At 38.7% G+C, this 26,601-nt stretch overlaps 1 protein-coding gene across 4 annotated transcripts in view; it reads left to right on the plus strand.

Annotated features, from left to right (window-relative positions):
- CLYBL (citramalyl-CoA lyase) overlaps window positions 1-26,601 on the plus strand; it is a 190,097-nt gene that overhangs the window by 138,318 nt on the left and 25,178 nt on the right. For 3 of the 4 annotated variants that reach the window (XM_033052009.1, XM_033052011.2, XM_033052010.2), the window contains exons 3-7: window positions 78-266; window positions 3,804-3,905; window positions 5,675-5,768; window positions 7,126-7,293; window positions 12,281-12,405. In XM_033052009.1, the coding sequence (XP_032907900.1) occupies window positions 78-266; window positions 3,804-3,905; window positions 5,675-5,768; window positions 7,126-7,293; window positions 12,281-12,405 (678 nt within the window). Of the gene's footprint in view, window positions 1-77; window positions 267-3,803; window positions 3,906-5,674; window positions 5,769-7,125; window positions 7,294-12,280; window positions 12,406-22,948; window positions 23,411-26,601 lie in introns of those variants that run through there. The other variant, XM_033052013.2, reaches the window with a different exon arrangement.

A 26,601-nucleotide genomic window follows, 5' to 3' on the forward strand; every position in this document is an offset into this window, starting at 1 on the left:
TTTTGGGGATACCACTATACTGGCTGTCTAACTTTTCCCCCGTGTCATTTCAACATCTGAACTTATATATATTGTAGAGAGAAGCAAGACTGACCATCATGAAAATGCTTGAAGAGTTTGATTTTGGTCATGCTGAAAAGTGTGTCAGGATCAATTCTGTGTCCAGCGGCCTTGCAGAAGAAGATCTAGAGGTGCTTTTGCAGTCTAAGACCCTTCCTTCAAGCATGATGCTGCCAAAGGTGGAAAATGTTGAAGAAATAAGATGGGTAGGTACCAACAACACAGTAGCTTTTGACTGAAACGGTTGGGCCAAGTTCACAAAGGCGCAGAGATGAATGACTGTGAGTTAAGAGGAAGGCTGCAAATACCACATGATGTTGTTGCTTGGCTGAGGTAATTGGGAAGTGCATCCACTTAAATGTGTGTGTGATGGGCTGTATAAAAAGCATATATGGAACACGTTTATAAAGAAAACCAGGTGTATTTCTCCCACGGCTGACAAAGAACCAATATTGCTGTCAGAATATATTATCAAAAGTAGAAGGGTAAGTGCCTGACTCTTCTCAGACTACCCTAACAAGCAAAATTATTGTCTGTCCAAGAGCCTTAGTTACGTGCATTGGAAGCAGGAGATGGGAAACCATGTTAGCAACATATGAAAAAATGGGTTGGGGGGAAGGTCACTCCTTGGGGCAACTGGGGGAACAAACAGGAAGCTTTTAACTAGTGTTTTTAATTAGCACAGATATTATTTCCTGAACAGTTCTCTACTTCTTCCTTTTTAATTGCTGACAGGTGTGTTTGTGTTTCACAACTGACTTTTCAGCCAATAAAAACCTGAAATGTAAATGGTTGGCATGTCAAATTACTTAAGAAAACTTTGAAATAGGCCTAATTATGCCATAATTGTTTTAATTGTCAAAAAAGAGGGATATTTGTTTGGATATACCATTATTGCTATAACACACCCGTAAAGGAATAATGCTTAATTATTCACTTCATATTTTGCAAACCGCTAGCTGAGCAACCAGCATGCGTGCAAGCTGTGATGAAAAGCAGGCAAGCATATTAGGATCTATTTTAATCTCAGCATCTAACCTTGATCAAACCATTGAGATGGGCCTGTGTGCACAATGGAACACAGCTCCAGACGCCGGGTGTGTGACAGGGCCCGTCCATTCTGTGGCGCTGCCCCTTCGGCCTCTGCCACTCGCCATGGAAGGTTCGCCACCCTCTTCCACCGATGGGTAATTAAATTAACCAGAGTGCACCTCTCAGGGTTTACAGCCATGGAAGTGTTAGATGTAACTTGTCAGTGATGAATATTCATGATACCAAAATGGCAGAGCCCTTGCTGCCACCAAGTAGGTTTTGCAGGGAGATGGGATGCCAGGACTCTTTGCCCTCTCATCCTCTTCCACTTTCCCTCTTGCTAACTTTTATTTCCATCATGGAAAACAAGCCATGCCCAGAAGCTTCTGCCTCAATGTCCTTCTTTTGCTTTGCTCTTCCTTTGCCCAACCTTTACAAACAAAGAACATACTCTGCCTAACGCCGCTGCCTTCTTCCCAAATCTCCAAATATTCACTCCAGCATGATTTTTCAGCCTCCCAGAAGCTGTTTCTTTCCCTCCACACACACCCGCTCCCCCCCTTCATTTTTATTTATCTGCAGCAGAAAACCTGGAGGCTGATGCACAACTAAAAGATGGGCTTACTTGTTTTCTTTTGTGTGAGAATCTCTTGCTTTCCTTTTGTCCCTAGTGTGGGTACTTGTTTGACTGGCATGGCTTATTGGACTATAACAAGCGTAACTCTCCCTCCTTTGTGGCGGGACAATTCTCCCACAAATCCCGACCAGTGTGCATTCTTCCCGACACACTATTGGGTGTGCACTGGAATTGAAAGAATTGCTGAGGCCTTGCTACTTCATCCCCTCCCCAAGCTTTGTGGGCTTTTTTTTTCCTCCGCCTTCTTTTTTTTTTTTTCCCCTTTCTCCCTGAAATGAACACTTTACCAGGCCGGAAACATTTAATCGTCTCCTTTTGAAAAAAAAAAAAATTAATTGAAACTTCTCCACTCGTTACCTTTTGTATTGGTGCTTATTGCAAATCTTTTACAAGGGAGAGGAAGGGAGGCAATATTTAATTAAATGTGCTTTTTTTTTTTTTTTTGCTTTACCATTAAAAAAAAAGATAGCAAGAATTCTAGAAGTGTGACTTTTAAAATATTTTAAAATAAAAAAAATAAAACTTGCTCCTGAAATATACACACAGCAGCACTTTTTACTTTTTTTTTCTCCCCTTAAAAAAATAAAAATAAGTTAGAAGTCTTAAGAAGCTATACTGATACCATTATATTACCTCATTTTCTTCACTTGCTTGGGTGAACTTTACTGTTTTCTGTCACTGTAGTAACCTGCCATACTGTACAGATTGAATTGAATTGATTTTTTTCCCTCGTTGTGCCTTTTTGAGTGGAATTCTCTTCATTAAAGAAAAGTTACCAAGAGGGCCGTGGTGGTGATGCAGAGCAGAGATGGGAGGGCAGAATTCTTCATCAGAGAAAGCTGTGATTTATTTTGGTCTAATTGTAAAGTTACTGCAAATTGCTGGAAAGCTTTTTTTTTTTTTCCAAGATCTGGGTGATTAGATTTTCCTTCTTTTGGGGAGGGGTGGTAGGGGGAAGCTAAAAGGGGAAATAACACCTCTAATCCAGCTTCTGGTAAATAGGCTGCCAGCTTTTAAAATGAGTTTCCTTTCTATTAGTCAGAATATTATGCTAAGCCTTAAGCATTAGTTTTTTATGTTGCCATAGCAGCCTTATTCCTGCAGGGTTGTGACCTGCGATGATTACAGTACAAAGCTTATAGGGTCTTGAAACCCCCTTTGAAGATGAAAAGTCTTTGATGGTTTATATTTATGCAAATCTCTTAGATATGATTTACCCAACTGAGACTGAATGGAGAGATGATTAAAATTCCCTTTCCTTTGATATCCATTAATAGTCGAATATTCCTTAAATTTAAAATATATGCATATGTGATTTTTGTCTTTATTTACTAACATTTTTGCGTACCTGCAATATGTTTATCTTGACACAAATTACTCATCTGGACAGACATAATACATTTACAATATAGGGCTGAAGGTTTTTCCCACTTTTTTTTTTTTTTCCCTTTTGAAAGGGAAAAAATCTGTGCAAGAGCTTTTGTATGTTTCCAGATGATAGATTTTGGAATTTGGGCTACCCCACTGGCAGCTCAGAGCTAGCTGTGAACTGGTCTCATGGAAAAAATTGGCAAGCTTTGGTCTTCAAAGAATTAAACTTCCTTTTTAAGGCCTTCCTAGGTAAGCTAAAAAATTATGAAGAAAAGCCTATTGAACAAAAGGGTAACGGTGCCGTAATGAATAATACGGATGCCACTTAGAAGGCTGGGGAGCGCTTCCAGTGATGGCAGTGCTGGACCTGAAACAAAACCGGACCTCAGGTACAGCAGCACTTTATTGTTTTCCAGAGCCCACGGATTTGCATTTCACTAAGCCAGGGTGAGAGGTGCTAAGCTTGGAATTTTTTATTTTTTTTTTTCTGTGCAAACCAGCCTCCAAATTTAGAAATGTATGGGAATGCTGCAGTTTCAAATCACAGGCCTTGTTGAAAGCTGTTTTAATTTTTTCAGTTATCAGGTTTTTTGTGGGGAGGGAGAGGTGTTTGTTGCAGTCAGGTGAATATTTGCCATGTTGTGTTTACGTGTAGACTGTTCTTTTTTTTTCCCCTCTGATAGCTCATTCTGTCTAGTTTTAGTTTTCAGACAAATTCTTACATCACCTAAAAGGCCGAACACTTGTAGAACCAATGAATTTTATCCCCTTTGTGGAAACTGCAATGGGCTTGCTCAATCTTAAGGTAAGAAAGTTTTGAAGTGTTCCTATTTTGCCATCTCAGCAAACTAGGATAAGCAGAATATTCCTCAGTAACTCCCTAATTTCACCAAGGAAAAGAGGTTAAAAAATTACAAAACATATTGTTCAATCCCCAAAAACATTTGCACATTGAACTCTGATGTTTGTATCATAAAGGCCTTCATAAATTCAACACATTCCAGTGACAGAACAGTTTCAGACAATCCACACCAAATAACAAAACCTCTCTTCATTCTTGTTGTTGTTTTGAACACACTTGGAGTGGAAATGGGCCTCTCAAAATAATTGGAATACTCAGTGTTACAGGTTATTTAGTAGCTGTCAGATGCAACTTTTGTATAATACTTAGCTTGAAATAAGAGTTAATCATCATTTTGCTATTGCTAAACTTGCATCTTTATAATGGTTTTCTACTAATAACATTACAACCAAATCCATGTTATCATGTCTTTGTATGTATTAAGGAGTGGTTAATGCTAAGATTAGAAACAGAGCTAACCTTTGAAAATACTTGAAGAACATGCTTATTTTTTAGGGTATTTTTAGATAAAATCCAATTTATACATTTCATTTTAATATAAATCACTCTCCAACACTTACTGTCGAGTCCAGGTTTTGTAGAAAGGCAAGGCAACATGGTAAATGAAATGAAGAACTCGTGCATGCACAAGGAAACTCTGCGTTCCTCTTCCAAGCTCTAAGGGAAAGTTTCAGGACCAGCTGAGGACACAACAGATCAGAAGTACCTCCAGAAGTACCTCACAGGCAGCCAGATCGTTTGATATGGCCATTTATCTTACAGCACACACCTAACCTATCTGCTAGCATGATAAAGCAGTAACCAAATGGACACACAAACGGTGTGAAAACACAGAATTAGATCCTATATTAAAACCGTTGAGGTTTTTCTTCACCTACAGTATTTTATAGTGGAGTTTAATGTTGCAGTTGCTGATGCTGGCAGGAGAGTTCCCTTTTAAAGCACACTCTGTTAAGGAATAATTCTGTGTCCCACCAGTTGCCGTAGAAGAACACCCATTAGTAGAGCTGGTAATTACGTGTCTCTCTCCATGTACCTTAGCCTTATAAGATACTAATATTATCCAAACATCAATATAAAATGGCAATACTACTCTCCTCACTGAAAAAAGCTACAGCAGCATTTTTTTTACTTGTATTTTAATGCTTTTCTGCAGCACTTGTTGCATTTTTAACTTCTTAACTTATTTTTAGTTATATGTAGCTGAAGGACTTTAAATTGACAATCCTTCTATCCTGTAAGGAACTTAAAATAATTGTAAACAATTCATACTGTTTACTTCATAAAAGAGATTCTGATTCTTATTTCTGTTTCTCATGAAAATATATTGCATGTCAAAGGAATCAAATTTAATACATTTTGTTTGTTTTTGCACAATATTTGCCAATATTTTGTTTCATATTGCTACATAAATAGCTGAAGTCATGGTCACAGTAACATCCGGGGCATAATGCAAGCCAGAAGGTGGGAACCTGTTATCGATGTCCTGTATTTGCTATCTGAGTGAATTAGGGAAAGCAAATACTTTTTTCTCTTTCGCTGAGTCATTTTTTAAAGCATTGTGCATTGTCAAAACAGCTATAGTGTCTTTGCATAATAGGAGCAATACTCTCTGAAGGATTCTGGTAACACTGAGTTGCTGTAATATCCTCTGTAGTCTCTCTGCATCCCTGCTTTTCTGTAGACACTTAATCCTGTGTTCTCATTTGAAGGCTGTCTGTGAAGAAGCACTGAGAACAGGATCCCAGGCTGGCTTTCATTTGGATGCAGTTGTCTTTGGAGGAGAGGATTTCCGTGCCAGCATAGGTGTTACTTGTCTCTTTACTATAAATGTTTTTGTGTGGCATTTGCATTGGAGAAGCCTGGGAAATTTCTGGCAGCAATAATTAAAGTAATGACATTGAGTATGCATTTTATGTTTTCATTTTTCCCCTTAATTCTTTTCAGTGCAGAATGTACCACTGGCAATTTAAAATATGGTCCTTGTGTTACAGGCCCTGAGACTTTCTTGTGCTTCTTGACAGTCAGTATCAAAAGTTAGTAAAAAAAAAAAAAACAACAAACAAACAAAAAACCACACCTTGTTGAGTCACTGAAATAATTTTAAAATATCATATTCATAAAAATATTCACATGCTTTTTAGAACTACAGTTGAAAGTCCTAAAATTCTGGTGTCCTCTACACCACTTCTTTACATAGAACTGTCACTCAGGCTTTTGACATCAAGCACAAATTTTGCTTTCATAAATTTATTTTAAAGATGTCACATGTCAATACAGCCATATATTCACATGAAAGCCCTATTTGTCTTCTTAAAAACTAAAAAGTGCTTCACCATTTCTTTTATAAGCAGGCACTTAACTTCTGATTTAGTTTAAAGATAAAAGACAAAAACAGAGCTATGAACTTCTACATTAAAAATAAGTATGTTAATATAAAATCAGTATTGCTTGACTAAAATATTCCTTACAGAGTGAAAATCTGTATCTAAATAGTTACCTTATGGTTATTATTGTTATTATTTTTTCCCACTAGCCTTCACATGAGTACATTGCTTAGCTGGTAGCCTTGTGAGCGCATGAAGTCTCATGAATACTTTTGCTTCTTCTCAGAAGTCATCTACCATCAATTTTTCATTCAAATACTAAAGCTTAAATATTCAGCTTAGGACATCAGTTGTGACAAGAATCAGAACCAAGGAAAGTGCAATTCTATTCTCAGTGTGAATTTTTTAACCATTTAGTTGGATCCAGTATATCAATTTGTGTAAAGCTTCTCTTGATGTAATGCTTCTCACTGTACACGCAGTAAATAGTAAAATCAAATCATTACTTTCATTTCAACCAAGTCAGCAGTCCTTACCAGACAAAGCTTCCACTGAGTTCAGGCTTTCAACTTCTGATTTAAACGAAATCAAAATCTGAATTCATAAGCTAGTGTTTAAAGAACATTGTTTTTATTTTTGCTAAAGCAGCTTTCTTTTTTTCCTCAGAAGGATATAATTTTGACTCTATAGTATAGCCTTACACCCCTCTTCTATTTTCTAAATCAGTTAAATAGAGATCTCAACATTCCCTTTTTTAACATAAAAAAAAATTATTTAAAACAGAAAGGTTTAAAAACACTCTTGTCAGCTTTTCTTTCTTCTTATTATTTTCCTAGGTGCAACAAGCAGTAAGGAAACTCACGATATTCTATATGCCAGGCAAAAAATAATAGTCACAGCAAAGGCATTTGGCCTTCAAGCAATAGACCTTGTTTACATTGATTTCCACGATGAAGATGGGCTCCGCAGGCAGTCGAGGGAAGGTGCCTCAATGGGATTCACTGGTACGACTTCTTTCTGCCGATGTCTCAAAAGAACGCGGGTCTTGTTCATTTTAAATATGTCGCTACGTTTTACTGTCGCTTAGGACAAAAAACTTGATTTTTGTTTCAGGTCATTTATTGAAAAACTCATTGATAACAAGCTCTTCTATGTTTATTACAACTAAAATTGCAGCTGGAAATTTTGCCTGAAAGTCACAGGCTGCTTTTTAAAACCGCATGCCATGAAGCGGTGTGACTGGATTTGAAGAGAAGTTGGGGTAGAGGCTGTGCAGTGATTCCTCCCTTCACAGAGCACGGGAAAAGGCAATACTGTACTCTGCAATGGCTCCTCCTACAACTGGAGCCCTTTCCTCTTTGAACAGCAGCAGTTAGAAAATGCTTTCTAGGCAAAAAAAAAATTGAGAAGAAAAATCTCATATGCTAACTGCTAGGGAAAGTTATTTCCTTATTGTTTTCTTTGTTTGTTTTTCATCTCCTGGCTTTCCCCCCAGTAAGTGCTGGTGACACCTACGGGTATTGGCAGACAGCAGAGCAGCAGGCTCCTTGCCCCACAGTCCTGTAATGCAGGCCTGTTTACCCAGTGATTGGTGTACCAGGTCACTCAGGCACCTCACTGGGACAGTGCAAGCCAGCAAAGATTGGGGGGTTGCAATAGAAATCAGCCATTTGACTCATGCGTTAGAGAATTCTAACAAACATTACATTCTTTTTCTCTGACCACCATCCAGGATACACATACAAAATAGTACATCCCTTAGATTTCTGTTACCAAAAGCGTGGGTCCTGGCAGTGCCACCTGGCAAACTCTGGTTTTACAGTTAGCTGGATATCTTAAAGCATCAAACAGAAAAATAAGTGCAATTTTAAGTGACCTTGGCATGCCAGTGATAGAATAGCAAACAATGCTTTTTGGCACAAATTCTGCTTTACTGTCTGTTGAACTTTGACATTTGCAAAACCAAGTCTTGTTTTGGAGGTGAAATGGTTAGTTCCTCTCATCTCTATTATCCACAGCCGTGTGGACTTCCTATCCCTCACTCAGCTGCCTTTGAAGTTGGGAAAATAATAGAGCTGCTGAATGGTAGCACCTGCTGACGGCTACCTACTCTGAACCAATATTTCCTAGCTTAAGGAAAGGCTTGATTTTTGAAAAAACATAAACATCTGAACCTCCTGTTGACAGAAGATGGAGTTGCAGGTGCCTAGCACCTTTGAGAGCACTCTCTTTGAATGTTTAATGCACATTTAAATGCTTAACTGAGGCTGCCAATTTAGGAAATTCAGAAATGCTCAGCATAACCAATGCTGATGGTGATTTGGACTCCACTGACTTTATGGTGGAAGTTGTCTGACCTTAGAACAGGGTCCAGACAGAAGACAAATAAAAAGGTCACATAGCAATTTAGGGTGTAAAATTACTTTTTATCTTAGTTGTACATATGTCATACTTGCCTTTCCATACCATACAGGGATTAAAGTCTGGGAAAAGTACAGATTTTATTAAGGTGCACTCACAGCACCTGCCCTTTGCCTCCTGCCTTTCTGCAGCTATCATCAAACACATTCCAAAATTCAGCAAACAACCTGACAATCAGTCCAACTGTAATTAGAGGTGGGGCAATACTGACTACGGATTTGAGGAGAAAAAAATTTACAATCTGTTTAAACTAAAACAAAACAGTATTTTTACTTTCCTTCTGCAAAAAGAATAAGATATTTTAGGTCAATATTAAATATTTTTCTTGCTCTTTGTTTTTTGCTCTCAGTTTATCTAATATTTTTATAATCTTTCCTGCTTATTTTGATTGAAATAAAATATAATTTAAAAACTGATAGCAAAAACCTATACAACTGTTTTTTCCAAATCTATATAAGTGAAACATTTTAACATTTCCAATTTCATATTCATCACAGAAAATTACAAATGGGCCTTGGCTTAATCCATGACCTTGTATAAAGCAGAAGTATGCACATTGTATTTGCCACTGACAGTTCTCTGATAATGTGAAAGTACTGAAATGTCACCGTAATAACAAGTTCAAAATGTGCAATTCGTCTAATTTTTAAATGTAAGATCCCTCCCTACTACTTTTTAAATAAGGAATCAAAACCACTGAAATTAATGGAACTAAAATGAGCTAAGTCTTGCGAATTCCTCTCATAGCTGGAGAACACTCACTTATTTGCATGAACAGGGCTGAACTCACCACCCTCCAAAGCAATGCACATCCAAAATATTCAGCAGTTATATGTCCTTAGATGTTCCCATATTAGGTCATTAAGATTCCCCTTAATGTAATCAAAATGCTTCCCTCGAGATTAAACAAGCAAAATAATATAATGAAAAATTTACCAGGTATTTAAACATTATTGCGAACCTCACTGCTTACTGCAGCCAAGTTTTCTTTTCCAATTATCTGAAAATCAGCCTTGTTTTCCTTCAATGCATGTATAAACATAAAATCAAATGTTTTCAAATATAATCCAGCCAAATTAATACTCCTTTCACATACATTTTTATAAAAATGTATATATTTATATATCCATAGACATCCATCAAGATGTTTTACACTACCTGTGGACTTTAAATCACTGTGTTGCCTATATAAATGGGCATAGGTTTTGGGAATGTTTATGTAAAAATTAGATAAACCTTGCCATAAACTTTAACAGCTTAGTCATTATAAAAAGTCATGTGTTACATGCTGAGAAAGCAGATATAAACACGAAGCAGTCTAGGTGTCCTCTCTTTTTCAGTCTTTCTAGAAGACTAAAATGACACCATCACACAGTTAACCTAAAAGACTTGACAAGTATTGATTTGAAGCACAATATATCAAGTGGTACTGTAAAAGGATTTCGTGGTCATAAATTTTAATGTCTTCCAATTTTGCACTCTCTCAGTAGCTTGTCAATAACAACAATTCTGTTTAAAATATTTGCTTCTTTCCTGCACGGCATTATGTCCGTTATACAGTTATTTGGATAAATAGTCTGTGACAAAATCAACCAAGTACTATAAATCAAAAGTTACATTTCATTCCCTCTAAATTGTTCAGTAGTGTTTTAATGATTAAAAGCATAATTTACTACTATAGGTATCTTTATCAAAAGCAAGTATTTTTTACAGAAATGGTTTTACACTTCAAAAAATCATATATATTTATTTTTAGTTTTGTTATAGTTAGAGATTTACTTCAAATATATTTAAATATACTCAACATTTTTTCAGAAAGTTAAGCTCCTTAGGATTTTTGAAGAAATTGTACACACTTCAATTTTGGAATGAATGGTTTAGCTATGGAGAATTTGTTGTATTACAAATGAGGAACATCATCAGCTTATTAATTATGAAAATATTATTAAAATTACTAAAAAACTCCTGAGCAGACCTAAGATAAAACACATTAGTTTAAAAAAATTCTTTGTGTAATTTCTTTCAAAAATTATAGCTTTTAATGGGGTTTAAGCTTTTACCTATATTTAAGGTATTTTAAAAATAGTCATGATATTGAAATTTCAAACCAATAGTTGCATGCCTGTAAAATATAAATTAAAAGTTGTTTAACAAGAAATAAAATTGAGCTACTTATGGCTTTTTAGCAAAGGAACGTAGCAACACTAAAGGACTACTATTTCTTTGCTCATTTAATTAAGTAGAGGTTCTTTGTGCTCCAGGTTATCACTCAGACACACTGCAGCCCGATGAAAGTAATCCCAGGGATTTCTGCAGTGGTTATTTCATTGAAAATAGGTGTATTCCTGCACTCATGTGTGAGGCTTCTCAGAACCAGAGATGGGCTGATTCCTAAAGTACAGCTGGCTTTGTGTCAGTAAGTACATGGGAGCAGACCCCGTTGTGCAGGAAACTCCTTAAGTTCTGACACTTCCAACTTTTCCTGGCAAAGTGCAAAATCCTCGCCCGCACAAGAGGCTGCAGCGGCAACAGGGATGTGGGACTGCAGGGCACTGCTCACTTGCTGGCAGGTTTGCAGGATCAGGCTCATCCCTCTAACTAGTTTTGTTGTCTGGCACCGAGGAGAGTCATTTATTCTGAAGGAAGCTGGGAATTACGGTAGCCTCTCTTTATTAATACGCCTTAAAAGCAAACCACAGAAATCACACCGGTCTGTGAAATTCCCATAGAAATGGACTAATAACGTCAAACGCTGCACTTTTTAAAGTGTCAAACAAATTAGACATGTATTTGTTTTAAGGTAGCTAAATTCAATCACAGATTAAAACGGATTATGTGGCTGTCTATTCACGTTTGAAAATCTCTAGTGAAAAAAGACAACATCTATTTTTATTTTCTTAACTTATGTTTATACAAGAAAGGATTAAAAAAACTGCTTCACAAAACCTCAGGGCACTGCTGGTGGTTGTTTGTTGCACTAGTGACTAAATAAATATTGCAGCCTACCTGCAACTACCAATAATTGCAGCAACAACAGTTTAAAGAACACTGAGGATTATATGATGCTACACCAATACTGAGAATTTAGGGAATGATCCTTTGGGTACTGGTAACTTTTCAGCCCTACAGATCTCTTGTCATCTTCTTCAGATCTCATTTTCTGAACACACTTTAAATACAACTTACTCAAGAGTGGCTGGTGCTCTTATTTATATAGTCAAATTCAGAGATGCATTATACTTAATTGTTATTGACTGCCCAAGACAAACAATTTCACCTGAAACGACTGAGAATGTATGGATCAAAATGGGGAGGGAAGAGAAAGAATAATGAGTTCTTTTAAACTATACTGAATGCAAGCATAGCACAAGGTATTCTTGCTCTTAAAATAATCTGTCAAAAAGCTGTCTGCCTGTTTTCCAGTTTTAAAAATAAAGGAAACCAAATAAAATAATTAGTTAGAGAGCAAGAAAGTCTGCAAGGCATATGAGAGCCTCAAGTGGTTGGAACATTTTGCTTGAACATCTGTTTGTCGATGCATGATTCTGGTGTTATTAATCTTCTTTGTAGGTAAGCAGGTGATTCACCCCAACCAAATTGCTGTTGTCCAGGAACAGTTCTCTCCGAGCCCTGAAAAAATAAAGTGGGCACAAGAACTGATTTCTGCTTTTGAGGAGCATCAGCGATTAGGCAAGGTAAATATTTTGTTAATATGCCATAGTGGAACCAAATTTGAATAATATTTGAGATTTAGAAAGGTCAGTGATGGCTCTTTGCTTTTATCTTATGAAGTGTGCTGTATCTAAGAGTATTGCTTGTGAAATCTGTCTCTGGATAGTGTATATTATGAATTTATCACTTCCCAATATATTGAGAAATAGAATGGCTATCTTTTCCTTCCTCCTTATTTTAACTTTAATTCTTTGACTACACAGCCTTTTGAGTACCTGCAGGTATCTACAGCATCAGAGAATTAAAACTGCTTCTTCATTATGCCACAGAACCACAGTGTTACTGTCAGAGGAAAATATTTGCAACCAGAAGTCAGATAGCCTAACAGAGGACTCAGACTGCTTGCACAGACATCTTTTATGGAAAGAATAAATGGATTAGGAAGCCTTCGGTTTCTAAAAAAATCTCTGTCTTGTTAGACCTGTTTCACTTTTGGGGGTTCGATCCCTCAAACATGCCCAGTAGTAACTGAATGTACTTTTGAGTGAAACTGCTTGCAGATTGTGGTTCTTAATCATTAAAAATGGGAATGTTTTATGTGCGTTTGTACCAATTGCTGGACCTGAATTTTGGATAGAGGAGAAAGCAAATTAACACTAGAATATGATTGTTCCTAATTTAGTGCATCATTGAGTCTCACGTTTCCTGCTCTGTGGGTTTCTGCTATGTAAATATTGCGGTGGTGATGCACAATCTGTCTCCACTTTGTGCCAGTAATACTTAAATTAGGGGTCGCCTGAAGGAAGATTTTATGCTAGTTGCGGCATTGTCAGTTAATTATCTTAAAGGTTATTTGCTATAATCCAGTTTGCCTCTTTTTGAAAGAAAAAAAAGTTGCAGCCAAACATGTTTATCTTAGTCTCAGCCAAGCCTGGGCTAGTTAAAAAAAGAAAGTCACGATGTCAGAATGGGGAGTGCAGATGAGTGGGAATGGTTCACACGTGCTTGTGTGGCATTCAAGCAGGAGACAAATCCCTCTGGTCGAGAAGTTTGTCTATAAGACTGTACATAGGTCTTACTTCACTGGTGCCATATAAACGTTATTTGCACATTTTTTTTCCACTTCTAGTGGATTAGAAAAAATTGGGATGTCTGCCTTCCCTGTTCTCCTGCTATTCTTATACTGTGGATGCTGTGCATTAGAAATGCTGCAAAGGTCAAAACAGAAATTATGCTTCTTCTCAGAGTTAAAGTGTGACAAGGTGTTTGATATTGCTCTGGCCCTTCTCCTGTGCTGGGCTATTGCATCCCCTTTGTGGTACCTGGCTGTTTGCAGTACAGCCATGACTATGCTGTTTGGGTGCTGTCCAGAGCAGAGATTTCAGGGTCACTATTAGGATGCTGTACGCATGAATCTCTTTGTTCTCTCCCCCTCAATTTTGAAATGTAGCTCTCTTCATGCAAACGATATAGAAATAGAAAATACGTGACTGGTTTTGCCCAATATTCCGATTTACAAGGCTTGGCTCCCTTACAAAAGGCATCATTACAAACATACTGCTGGTGCAAATGTGTAGGCAGGTACATGCAGCAGGAAAAAAGTCAGACTACTTAGCCAAATATTTTTTATGATGTGTTTAATATTATTCATTCAGCTGAGTTTAGTGTCAGAAACTCATCTAAGGAACACCCCTATCATATGAGCAGTTGACTAGGACACTGGACCAAATTTACCTCTAGTCCCAGTATCACACAATCATTAAGCCAAACACATTTAATACTGAATAATTTAATGTTAGGCAAGTGTTACTCTTTAGATTTGTTTTGAAGCTGCTATTTTACTGACATAATGCTGAGGTTTTTTGTTTCTATCAGCATTCAGGGGTTTTATTTGGGTTTGGGGGGATTTTTTTTCTCTTCATAAATGCTTTTAAAATATGTTGTAAGCTTCTGTAATCAGCTGCAAGGGCAAAATTGCTGGGGGTTTTTGGTGCAAGTTATTTTTTTAACCAACCAGGTTGCATGCTTCATATATTTTTGCATGTAGCCATCTATCAATAAAAAAGGACTGGCAGGTTAATATGTGAACTTCTGGATCTCATAACACAGTCATATTACTGGATTTTATAACAAAATTGGAAAAATAGTTTTCCATGTAATGCTGGAAACTCATTAACTGAGTTTCTAATTTGCTATTATGACTGCATCAGTGAGAAGAGCTTGGACGGTCTGATTGCTTAATTTTTTTTCCAAAGCAAACATATCTCACTGAGAGATCCTCTCGCTCCACATCCTAACAACATGCTAAAATGTGAGTAATAACTCTTCCCCTACCACCTCCTGGCAAATGCTCCACACAGCGGTTTCAGTAATCCTCATGTCCTAATGAAACACCTCTTCTGTTTTCCTTTCCCTTTTATTATATTAAAGTGTTCATGTCAGTAAGGCTAAAAATATAGCTGTGGTTAATATGGTTGAGACTTGCATGGTTTTACCATGTTATTAATCAAAGTTGAAAGCCTGGAAAAAATAAATGTGAGGGATTTGTGCAGCTGTTTGTGTGGTAGATAAGTTACTGTTCTGCAGTCTCTAGGATCATAGTTTGCTATTAATTTGGCTTAAAGTTTGATGTCCTTAGTTAACAATATTTTATATTAAAATACAGCAATAAGCTTTTATAATCTATTCCAATTTGAGACCTACAATTACCATAATAATATTCTTTTGAAAGAAGGCTAAACCAGGCTACTTCATTTTGGATGCTGAAATGCTTTGACATAGTAGTCCCCAAATGTGAGTACTGAGGTCAGGAAAAATTAGGATCTCAGAATTAGAGGTTCTGTGGCAGTGTCCAAACAGAAGGAAATTAGAGAGCCAAGCAGCTAGCCAAAGGTATTTGGGCTTGTCTTACGGGGTTTGAGAGGTTGCTTTGGTTTGCTTTCTAGGTTGTGTTGTTTGTGGGGCTGTTTTTTGCATTTCTAATTCAACTAGAAATGGCATATCTAGGAAATAAATAGTAATGTTGTTTTTTTGGACAAGTAGAAACAAACATTGAAAAAGTAGATTTTGTACTTTATTCAACTATTTATTAGGTGGTCTCTTTTGTATAAAACTTTGAGATCTAAAACTGGAAAGTGCTTAAAAAGAAAAGTGTTATTTCCAGGTCATTTCAATATTTTTCCAGTAGAACTGCATTACTAGGGGATATGATTTTCAAAATCAAAATATTTATCCTAGAGAAAGAAGGTATAACTGTCAGAAAGTCTAAGTATAAGATAGATGTTGGTGTGCTCAAAAATTAAAAATGAAAGGTGATAAACATGATTCCAGTAGTCTAAAGGACAGTTTCTGTTAGAAATTTCTAAAGCATTTGTTCTACATTAAACAGGGAAGTGATCTTATAAATACTTAAAGATACTACGATTAACTAAATCTAAGGGGGTAGAATTAGTGGGAGAAGTTATTAGCCTCTTTTAAGAAAAAATACCTGATTTCTAAAAATGAGGGCATAATAGTCTTTACTACTTAGGTAACTCCTGAATTTTACATTGCCAGTACACTGGATACAGGACTATATCTTTTCTGTAAGTAGTTAGTGCTTATATATGACAAAAATGTAAGATACTGAAAATGTATTTTTAAGCCATTCAATGTGTAAATACATCAGGCACAATATCATTATTGAAATTGAATCTTCCCAAATTGCCTGACTTTTAAATAAAATTCAAACATAAGGAAAAGCTGAAGAATAAAGTGAAAGGTTGATTACACATTTACCTCACATATTAATTGACAAATGCTTTCAAAGCACCCACATATTAAACTAGGGAATAACTAAATGCTACTGCCAAGATCACTTGTCAGGTAAGGATTGTTTAGAGTTAAGGTACGTGTATCACAAACCCAAGTTGTAATATGGTTGAATATTTAAATCCCATAGAGCAAAATCTAAAGAAATACTTGTACATGCCACATACAAATGCACAGAGTGCTTCTAAGAAGACCTTTAGCATATGTTTCTTGCATTATATTCTGTGCCATTGTATATCGTGTTCCCAGCAGCTGAGGAATAATATATTTGAACTCCAGTGATTTGGCAAACTATACAGTTTCATTTACGGACCTTTGCAGGATTATAAAAAATCTTAGGAATGCATTTATTTACACAGCATCAACCCAACAAAGGAATGGAAATTTCCAGCAGTGGCTGTCTTATAATGCTCTTTGTTTAGGAAAAGCTATCCCAAGCCACTGTATCTTAGAGACGACGCGCCCTCGTGCTTCGGCCAGCTCCAGCTTCCACTGCCTTGCAGGGAGGTCCCTCCCAGCTTTCTTCCCTCTCCTGGCTGTGCCATGGACCCCAAGAGGGCTCCCCAGCCAACTGGGATCCACGCTATCTCAATCCAGCCCGTGGTTGCTAGGAAAGTGGGACCATGTCCAAGGGGTGCCTCTAGGAAGGGGTGCACGGGAGCATCCCTCTGGCATGGGGCTGTATCAAACCCCATCAATCCACAGGGATTATATTGCATTTTACAGGGCATTATATCTCAGGGCTTTATGTAGAGCTGGGAGTGAGGGAGCGGCCCAGGCTCCCACTCCCCTTGCCCAGGACAAACTGATGAGTTTTGAGGTGCCACCAACCAAGCTGGATCCCATCCCAGTGTGACAGTGGCAGCACAGGGTACCTCCGTGTGTGCTGGGCTGCAGTGCTGTCAGCCCTCCCTCCGAGAGCACAGGGCATGTGCTGTCCTTTACGTTAATTAGGCAATGTGTATTCCTTTCACTGTAGAGTGAGGAATTCAGAAATTTGTGATAAATTGTCACCTTTAAGGAGGACCAGCCATAAGAAATATAGGCTCAGGTGCATCTCTATGCAAAGATGAAGAGTGCGGGTGGGATTTAAGCATCGGCCGCAGTTACGTTGTTTATCTTTTTTAAAAGTGGCCAAATGAAATTTTAATGTGAAAACTAAGATCGAGAGAGCTCATGTTAGTATTCAAAATTTCTCTATACACTTCTAGTGTTTGAAAAATGCTTTATAAATATGCTTTGCGTCATGGTTGAAGGCTTTTCTCTTACAAATATCCATCTAGGGCAAATTTTGAACCTCTACAATAGAGCAGAAGGGGCTGTATTAGCTAATTGCTTGTGCTATACTAGTTCCTACATTGGTGCAATCAGTCCTGAGGGAGTTGTGCCAGGTGGGGAGAGAAGGAGACAGATTTTACTACATGGGGCTGCTAAAGCTTCTAAGCAGGGCAGAAACTCATACAAAACCATTTTCTTGCCAGCTTCTGCCCTTTCCACTCCCCAGCAGGCATTTGGTGGCTCTTAATCTGTTTTCCTCCACTCATTAAAGACCTGTGTCCAAAAGGCAGAGGGAGAAGGACTGGGATGGCACATTGATATTTCCTGCGGGGAGAAGTTTCACCGTGAGCCAGGAGCAGGATGGATCTGTGTGCCTCCATAGCCTTTCCACCTGGAGGTATCCCCCTGGAGGAGGCAGCTGCTCCAGTCCCAGGGGACACAAACCCTGCAGAGGATGGCACCTCTCTGGGCTCCTCTGGGCAAGGCACAAGTCCTCCATCCTTATCGGCTCAAGGAGGCAAATGCAGGCTGGGTTGCTTTTGGAAGGGCCATGCTGTGTCAGCACATTCCCAGTGCAGGCGATGCTTTGCTGTGAGCATGGAGTGGGAAGACACCCAGCACGGCAGACACCTGCCCACCATCGTGCCAAAACCTGCTCGGCACCAAGCAACCCACCAAGGCAACTACCCACCTCCAAAATCCCTGTTTAAAAAGCATTAACGGGCGCTCATGAGCCTCATTTCAATTTCCAAAGCAGGATCTAACTAGAGAGGTAATGTTCTGACCAGATGGCTCTTTTTAAGCCTTACTGAGGGAATTCAGAAGCCTGTACAGCCAAAATATTGTTTCAGTTAATTTAAGTAGCAGCAGTCTTGCTGCCTTTTCACTCCTCTTTGTGCTAGCCAGCTTTTTCAGGAACCTGGAGTAGCTGTCTGCAAAAGCTCTGTCGGTTGAAATAGAGAATCACAGTAAAAAATGGCTGTTCAATCCTATTCAGAAAATAATCTGAAATTAGGAAAAACATGGAATATAAAAATATGGACAACTCCATGCTTGTTATTACATCACTATTATTATTTTTCTCAATTTCATTGTATTTTACATCTACCTTCCCCTTTGGTATCAAATGCAATCTGCATGCCCTGTAGTAATTTACTTTCAGATTGAATTTTCTAGTTTATATTTAACAAACTGCTTCCATGACTATAAACCTTAAGTTAATCCCAAATTACTAAATGAAGGGTATCTGAGGATCCTAAAGTCTTAATATTAGTTACTTTTCACTCTTCCATATAATAACCATGATGCTCACTAGGGAATAAAAATGCATGGCTGGATAGGCTGTTTGTCCAGGAAGCTGCTTTTGTGCTATAAAATAAAGATTTGCTTGGCAGCAGCAAGTGTGCTCTCTAGGATTCTTCCGTTCCCAATACAGTATAAGACAGAGAATGAAAACCAGTGGACAGTATTCCTGATTTCTAGAACTTTACTCTGCTTCTTTAATTTTCATCCTTCCTGCTCAGGAGCACAGGAAGGCAGAAAACACAATGAGAAGGTGACTAAAGAAAATGCAAAGACAGCAATAAAAAACCTTCATCTCTGCCTCTTATTCAGGGATCTTAAATAGATTGTTTGTTCAGGCAGAGGGAGAGACTTTGGTGGTCTGCGGAGTTTCTGGAGCTGGACCAAGTAGCATCTCCAGGCCTACCCCAGCTGAAAGGGCTATCCCTGGTGGTTCAGGCAGCTTGGGGGACTGTAAGATGGAAAAACAGCTTGTCTGGCTCACACAGCAGGGCAAAACCCTTATACATGGGCTGGAAACAGTAATGCCAGGTGGAGAAGAAATGAAGGACCTTGTAGGTCCTTGTTCTTCATCTTTCCTGCCCCACTGTGGACTTGAAGGATCACAAAGTCCTTTCTACCTGTTGAGCTTTAGAAAGGGTTTCTTCTGTCAGAGTTCTTGCACTGCTGCTCAGGAGTTATTTGAGGCAAAAATCAATCTCTATTTCATGTGGTTGTTGCTCTTTCTTTCTTGACCTTTTGTGTCCTTCCATCTGCTCCTAGAGGCAGAAGCGTATCTCAAACAAACAGGCCTGCTCCTGGCTTTACAAACTGATTTATTCTCTGAACTCACTGACTGCTTCTACTCCAGTGGAAGATTATACTGGCAAAAAGAAGCAAAAGGTAGTGATTTCTAATGTTTTCTACATATCAGCAAAAAGGCTACAGAAACTTAATGGTAATGATACTTTGCGGATTTCCCTCCCCATGCACTCATCAACAGATCAGAGACTCACTGAGTCTCCTCTTGTCAAGGTATCTTTGATGAACCTTTTCAGGAATCATTTCCTTTCCACAAAGATTTTGTGTACAAGTGTCTTTCCACCCATTATGTTGCTACAGAAAAGGGGTGAATGTGAAAGGGTCCAAAGGAGAGAATATGAAAATACACAGCTCAAAAAGCTTTGTCCATACAGCTCACTGCCTGTGAAGTCTTCAGTTTGCCAAATGTGACTGCACTGGTTATTTTGGCATTCCTTACCTACTGCAAAGACACTTAAAGAAAGACAGAGATATGTGTGAGCCTGCTCTGGAGGCAGGACAGACCTGAGCAGAGAAGAGAAAGAAGCATTACCTTATCACAGTCTGGAACGTACTCTCAGTTGACCCAGATTTCACTGAACACCTCCTAGCAGCTCACTAACCTTTGGAAGTTTGTTATGAGAAGGTAGAATCATGACCCAGCTCTTAATGACAGCTCTTTGGCTACAACTTGCAGAAGAAAAAAATTAATTAAACCTGCATTCAGCACCATCACAGCTGTTAGCTCTTGACTTCCCCAAAAATATGGTCTCAACCTTCTGTTTCAAGAGAGATCATTCCTTTGTACTGACGATAATCACTCCTCCCCCAGGCACAGACCCAACACCATTTGCTGTGACCAGGCTTCTCTTCTCCTTTGTTCATTACCTGTAAGCAAATCCAAGAGTTCTTTTTAAGCCCCAAAGCAAAGACTTCCAAATTTCCTCTGCAGGGAGTCACTAAAACAACGTGTGTTTTCATTAATCCCAGCGGAATTATCTTCATGAATGCCATGCTTTTTAGAGGAAGCCTTTGCCATCCACCTGCTCCCTTCCCTCCTCAGAAGACCAAATCTGCCCTGCTTGCAGAACACAAAACTCTTATTTCCTTATAACAGCTAATATTGTACAGGATTAGATGCAGTGTTCTCAGACCCAAGCAAATTTTAGTGCATTTATTCCTTGTATTTTTGGTGTCTCCAAAAAGTCATAACTAGACCTTTGGGTTTCAGAAGTGGGAGAGACACTGAATTACCATGGAAAGAACTAGTGTTTCTCAGGTAACTGTGGACCAAAGATTTCTTGTGTCTGTGGACTTGAGGTCACTTGTCTATATGGGTTAGGAGGTACACAGGGTTGGCCCTGGCCAGCTGGCATCACCCCTTCTGCTCATTTCCATGTAGCCTGGCATCTGCCCACGAGTGCCGACACAGGTCACCGAGGTTGGAAGGGGACTTACATAATTACTTGTTTACACAATGGCTGTATTCACACACAGCCTCTGGCCCATGGTACCAGAGCAGTGTGGGAGCTCTGTTTGACTCACAACTTCTCCTACCGATGAAAGGGGTGGAGGAGAGAAGGGTGGTGGCTTGTTGGTTCCCTTACACCCATTTCCCCCATGTCCTAGATGCACACCCCCTCCAGAGACAGCCCAGTAGAACAAGGAGATAACCACACTGCCACACACTCTGCAGGGATTTCGTCTGCAAAGGAAAGTATTGCAAAATTGTTGAGAAAAGTAACTAGAAAAAAAAAATCTTTATCAGTGGGGCACTGTTTCTAACTGTGTGACAGCAGAGTACTGTCCTAGGCCTCGCCTCACTTGTAAGATTGTCATACAATCAGTATTCCCCTAAGGAGTGGAAGAGGGGGTTTTAGCAATTCCTTAAGCATTAGATAACCCCTAATTTAGACCCATACTTAATTCAAAATTCAGCAGCAGGTGATTTCTTGTCCATATTGCAGTTTCCTAGAACATTAGCTTGTCTTGTTTTCCTTTTTTTCCACTAGCCTAGATGCCCAGAATGTCCCCCATGCCAAAACCTTACCTACTCTAATGTAGCACTATTAGCTATATTCTTTCATCTGATGCAAGACAATTCGGTTTTTCTTTCTGCTGTAGACAAGCCATGATCTTAATGTAACCTATACAAATATATCTGAGAAAATCCTAGCAACTATCACATGAGAGTTAAAGTTGCTGGCTACATGTATGATGAGGTCAAGATATCACATCAAAGGTGTATTAGCAAAGTCTGGACAATGATTGAGTGGATCACAGCAGTGGTTCCAAAAACGGCACAGAGTTCTCAAAATTGATGCTCATGCTTACAGTCCCATCTTCCAACAGAGAGTGAACCAGCAGACTTTTTGGAATTTACAGGAGTTATTTGGTACTTCAAAATTTACATACTTCCTGTGTTTTAGGAAAGCCAGTCTTCATAATCAATACCAATGCAGATGATTAATAGATTACAGTGGTCTAAGAACTGAAGGGTCTGCAGTAACCCTCTTAGGGAGCTCATTGCAGTCATCAGGACAGATGTGGTTAGAGGCACGGGTAACCACCAATGGAGCAAATGCTGAGGAAAAAGCTGTGAGCATTCCCAGGTGCAGGAGTACATTTAATTCTTCTGTATTGCCAACCAAAAGGGACTAGCTCGTCTGATCACTGTCCCACATGTCCCAGAACAATTACTGTTTGATTTTAATTAACTCAAGTGCTTTATAATACACAACTCAGAGATAATTGTGTCACATTACTATGAGTTGCCTTAAACATTCTGTATCATGATAGTTTTATCCTGCTTATTTCTCTCCTTAATCCAGTGGTACATAAAGAAATAAAATATGGTGAGAGTAAAACCCCATGTAAAATTGTGTATCATATGAAAAGGTTTTGGTACAGATGAAGAAGTATAAAACTTTGTATTCCCTGATCCTATGGAAAAACATAAGGGTACCTCACTTACCATCCTGTCCATCCCCTGTGTAGTTAAAGTCAACACAATTTCATATATAACACAATTCCATTATACCCATGATAAACACTACTGCCTGTACAATTTCTTCCCCTCTCCTGGTTCCACCAGAAAATATTGATCTCCAGACAACACTGAAATTATGGCCCTGGAATCCCTTCCATTTAACTTCTAGAAAGGTAAAATGCTTCTTGCCACTAAAAACCAGTATTACTCTGTTTATGAAATGGTCTTAGAGATTTACAAAGCTCTAAACTATTCACAGAAGTTTCACAAAGTAAATATTCCCGAATACAGGAGGAGGTCTTGATGTTCTAGGAAACATTCCATTGATGTGTTCATCTTTTGCCATGGCAAATGGCAGCCCAATTCTGAGACTCTTTCTGTGACTTGATACATGTCATTTCTTATAGGTAAAGGAAATCTTTGAGGATGTCATACAGATATAACAAGAGCCATGTTCGAGATCCATGGCAGCCAGGGTTGTATTCTAAGTTGTCAAAGAAGAGCCTTCAATTACATGTTGAACTTTGATAGGTCTGAGCTGTGCTGGAGCGGCTGCATTTATCTAAAAGGAAGTTCATATGATGCAAGCACAAAATCTGCCAGACTGGTGTGTTACAAAGTTTGGTTCTGCATCTCTTCAGTCTCTCCACAACCACCTGGAAATTTGTTGCATTTGTTATTTTTATTGCACAACTGATTTGCCCTCCTTTATCACAAGCCTGTATCTTCATGTCCTGACCTGTAAAAATGACTGTTCTCTGTCAGTTATGCCTTATGGCTTCTGTTACCTGTAAGCTGGATCCTTGCATCGCTTGGAGCTGACCATTCTGAATTTGCATTTTTCTAAGACTGTCATTTGCCATTACCTTCTGAGGAAAAAATAAATAAATAAATAAAAAACATCTAGCAGCCTAGCAGTTGTCTATAATTTTAATTCATTTGCAGCTGTTTTCTATATTTGCCAAATCTTTTTTCCATCCTCACAGCACTTTATGATATACTGAAATTTGAAGTAGAGCTGTTAAGACCTTACTCAACTTGGCCTGCACCTTGCATAAATTGCTGTCACTTTTTAAAAATGCTACTACTGTCCTAATAGATGATTAAATGTCATTGTGAACAATACTTCATGTCAGAAGAAAAAGCCTTGAGTCTTTCTTTGCTTGTCAGTCAGTCAGGAAGGACTTTTAGATAGTCTGCGTGATAACCCAAACAGGGAATGCTGCCCATTATCTTTCTTCCTTGATTCCTTCTTGGTAGTCTGCCCTGACAGAGCTGTAGAGCAATCAGGCTGAGGGAGCACAGACATTTTGTATTTACAAACCCTTCTGCTGCATTCTGCTGCCTTCACAGCTGTACAGCGTGGACCAGCCAAAGTGCCCTTACAGCTTCCATACACTGCAGACTGGTGAGTGCCAAAGTCACCCTATTTCTCACAGGGCTTTTCCTTCAGCACATTCTCTGTGTGGCTGCATGAAGGATGGCATTGAATAGGCACAGCAGAATCTGTGCTGCATCACTTTAAACAGGGGCAGAGTCTTTGGCCCACAGATCTGCCCATTCCTCAGTAGGGCTGCACTTCCAGACTGCTGTCTGGTGATTGCCACAGCTGTCCTCCATTCCCCCACAGCAGAGTTATTTGCATCCAGGTATTGTCACCCGGAGGCTATGCCCATCATCTACGGCTCTGCCTCCTGGATGGTCATCCTCCCCACCTCTCCATCAGTCTTTACCTGGAGGGCCTGTCCCTTCCCAAGGCAGGTCTGACACATTTGATTAGCCTGATAACAGAGTCCCTTTCTGAAAAGGCTCCCTCTGAATGATTTATATGGTTGCATGGTGAGCAAGAAGCACAGCCACCGAATGCGATGGATGGAAATCCCAGCCTTGCATTACCCACACGCCATTGTTCCCGTTCGTGCTGCAAACTTCCTTAAGAGCAGGCCCTTGGTCCCATAGTTGAACTACTGGAAATCTAAGTACAGGCTGGAAGTGTGAGATTGTTGAGAAAATTAGCCAAAAAGAAAATTTAGATCTATGACTAAATTAATCCCCAGATTAATGCTATCAAACAAATGGTGTTTATAGAAAGTCTTGTTTTCTTTATATTCATGTGAGAGAAAATCAAAAGAATGCTAGAGGCAAATTTCATCTAGCAGAATTGGAAAAGAGAGCATGGGGACAAAGCTGTAATTACTGGTATTTCCTATCTGTTGAAACCTGTGGGTGGAAAGAGAGTCAGTGAATAGGGTATATTCAATGGCATTAAAATTGGTTTCTTTTTCTGGACTTTAGCTCAACACTGCAAATTAGCAGGGGGAAAATAAGCCTCAGAGAGAACAGGCAGAGAAGCCAACTTCATGTTACCCTTTGCTGTTAGGGAAAGAAAAAGGCATTTTTTTCCTTCAAGAATTCAAATTCCTAGCAACACGAAGGAAGTACAGCTGCACACTGACAAGTATGGCATTTCTCACATGGTTCGGTGTTTGTGTGTCCATGTACACACCATTATCCTGTTTTGCTTTTAAACATATTACTTTAATGAAGAGAGGACAAGCATGGTGTTCAGTTAACTCTTGCTTTATAAAAATGACATTCTGACCCAGATTCATCATGGTACAGCTTAGATACCTGCAGGGGTGTCTGACTTTAGATCACTCTGTATCCAGTCAGTGGAAGGGTTGAGACCCTCCCAGCCATGATTTGGACCACCAGAGATCAGAATTGGCATTGATAAGCACAATCTCTTTCTGCAAACCACTGCAAGTACTTAGGATAACTGTACTCCTAATCAACCTTTCACAGAACTGGGAAGGATGATTTGAGACTTATATTTCTACTTAGGACTGTCATCCCACATGCAAATTTCTTCTGTAAGCAATTGCTGTTACTGAATTAGCTTTATTCTTTATTTTGCTACTGAATTAGCTGCTACTGAATGGGCATTACTGAATGCCTGCAGGAAAATAAGGACATATTTTTAACCATGTTTTTCTTACAGCTAAAAAAATGTACCTTACGGTTTGAGATCACTGCATAGACCTGAATTATTCCAAATAAGTCCTATGTCATGAAATGTTTACTTTCTTCCCATTTTTTTCACAACAGTTAATAAATTGAATAGTTTAAGATTGCATTTTCTTTAAAGTTTTAAAAGTATAACTGAAAATTGCAGAGATGTAGCTATAACTAGAAGTGGTATATTATTATTAATAATAATAATAATAGTGATAATAATAATAATTATTATTATGATGATGACGGTGATGGTGGTGGTGGGGTAAAGGTAGGGTTGATTTTTTGCTCAGTAAACAAAAAAGTTCAATCTGATGAACCAGCCCTTGAGTATCTGTCAGTCCCATTCTGCAAACCTACCTGAAATATTCCAAGTTATAGTAGGAAAATCTACTTTGAATTAAAAAATAGTTTTTACTGTTGTGTTTTCAGTGGCTTTAATACAGCCTGCTCTCACATGCAAGAATATTGATTTGTGTTAGATTAGTGTTTAAGGTGGATTTTTGTCTTAACTATTCCAGAACATGATTTAATATTTAATTAATACTGCTTCAGTTTAGCTAGATATGCCACTGGTGCAACACATTTCCTAAATATTTTTGTAAATGGGTTATATTTTCACTTTACTTGCTGGAGTCCTCTGTTTAATAATTATCAAGCCTCAAATAAAAACCAGAGAAAGGTTTGTTCTCCTGTGCATTTCTCTCACTGCTCATGCACAGACACATGTGCTGCTGTGGACCTTCCTTGCTCTCAGTTAGCCGTGCTCGCTGCCAAACCCAAGACCAGCCTGTGATCCTGTACCGATTGTAGCAGGACATTAAAAGGGTCTGCAGTCCTTCACAGAGCTGCCCTATGCAGAGCTGGGGCCAGCCCTCAGTTCTGAGTTCTTCAGGGAATGGATTGCACCTTTGTACTTGGATTTTTGGGTTTGTTGTTTGGAGGTTTATTAATGTGTCGAACTACTGTTAGAATTGCAAGTAAGATTTTTTTTTTTTTTGCCATTGAACTTCAGCATGTTTTAATGCAATGTTTATCTTCCAAA

The sequence above is a fragment of the Catharus ustulatus genome, chromosome 2 (assembly GCF_009819885.2).
Source record: "Catharus ustulatus isolate bCatUst1 chromosome 2, bCatUst1.pri.v2, whole genome shotgun sequence".
Taxonomy (NCBI): domain Eukaryota; kingdom Metazoa; phylum Chordata; class Aves; order Passeriformes; family Turdidae; genus Catharus; species Catharus ustulatus.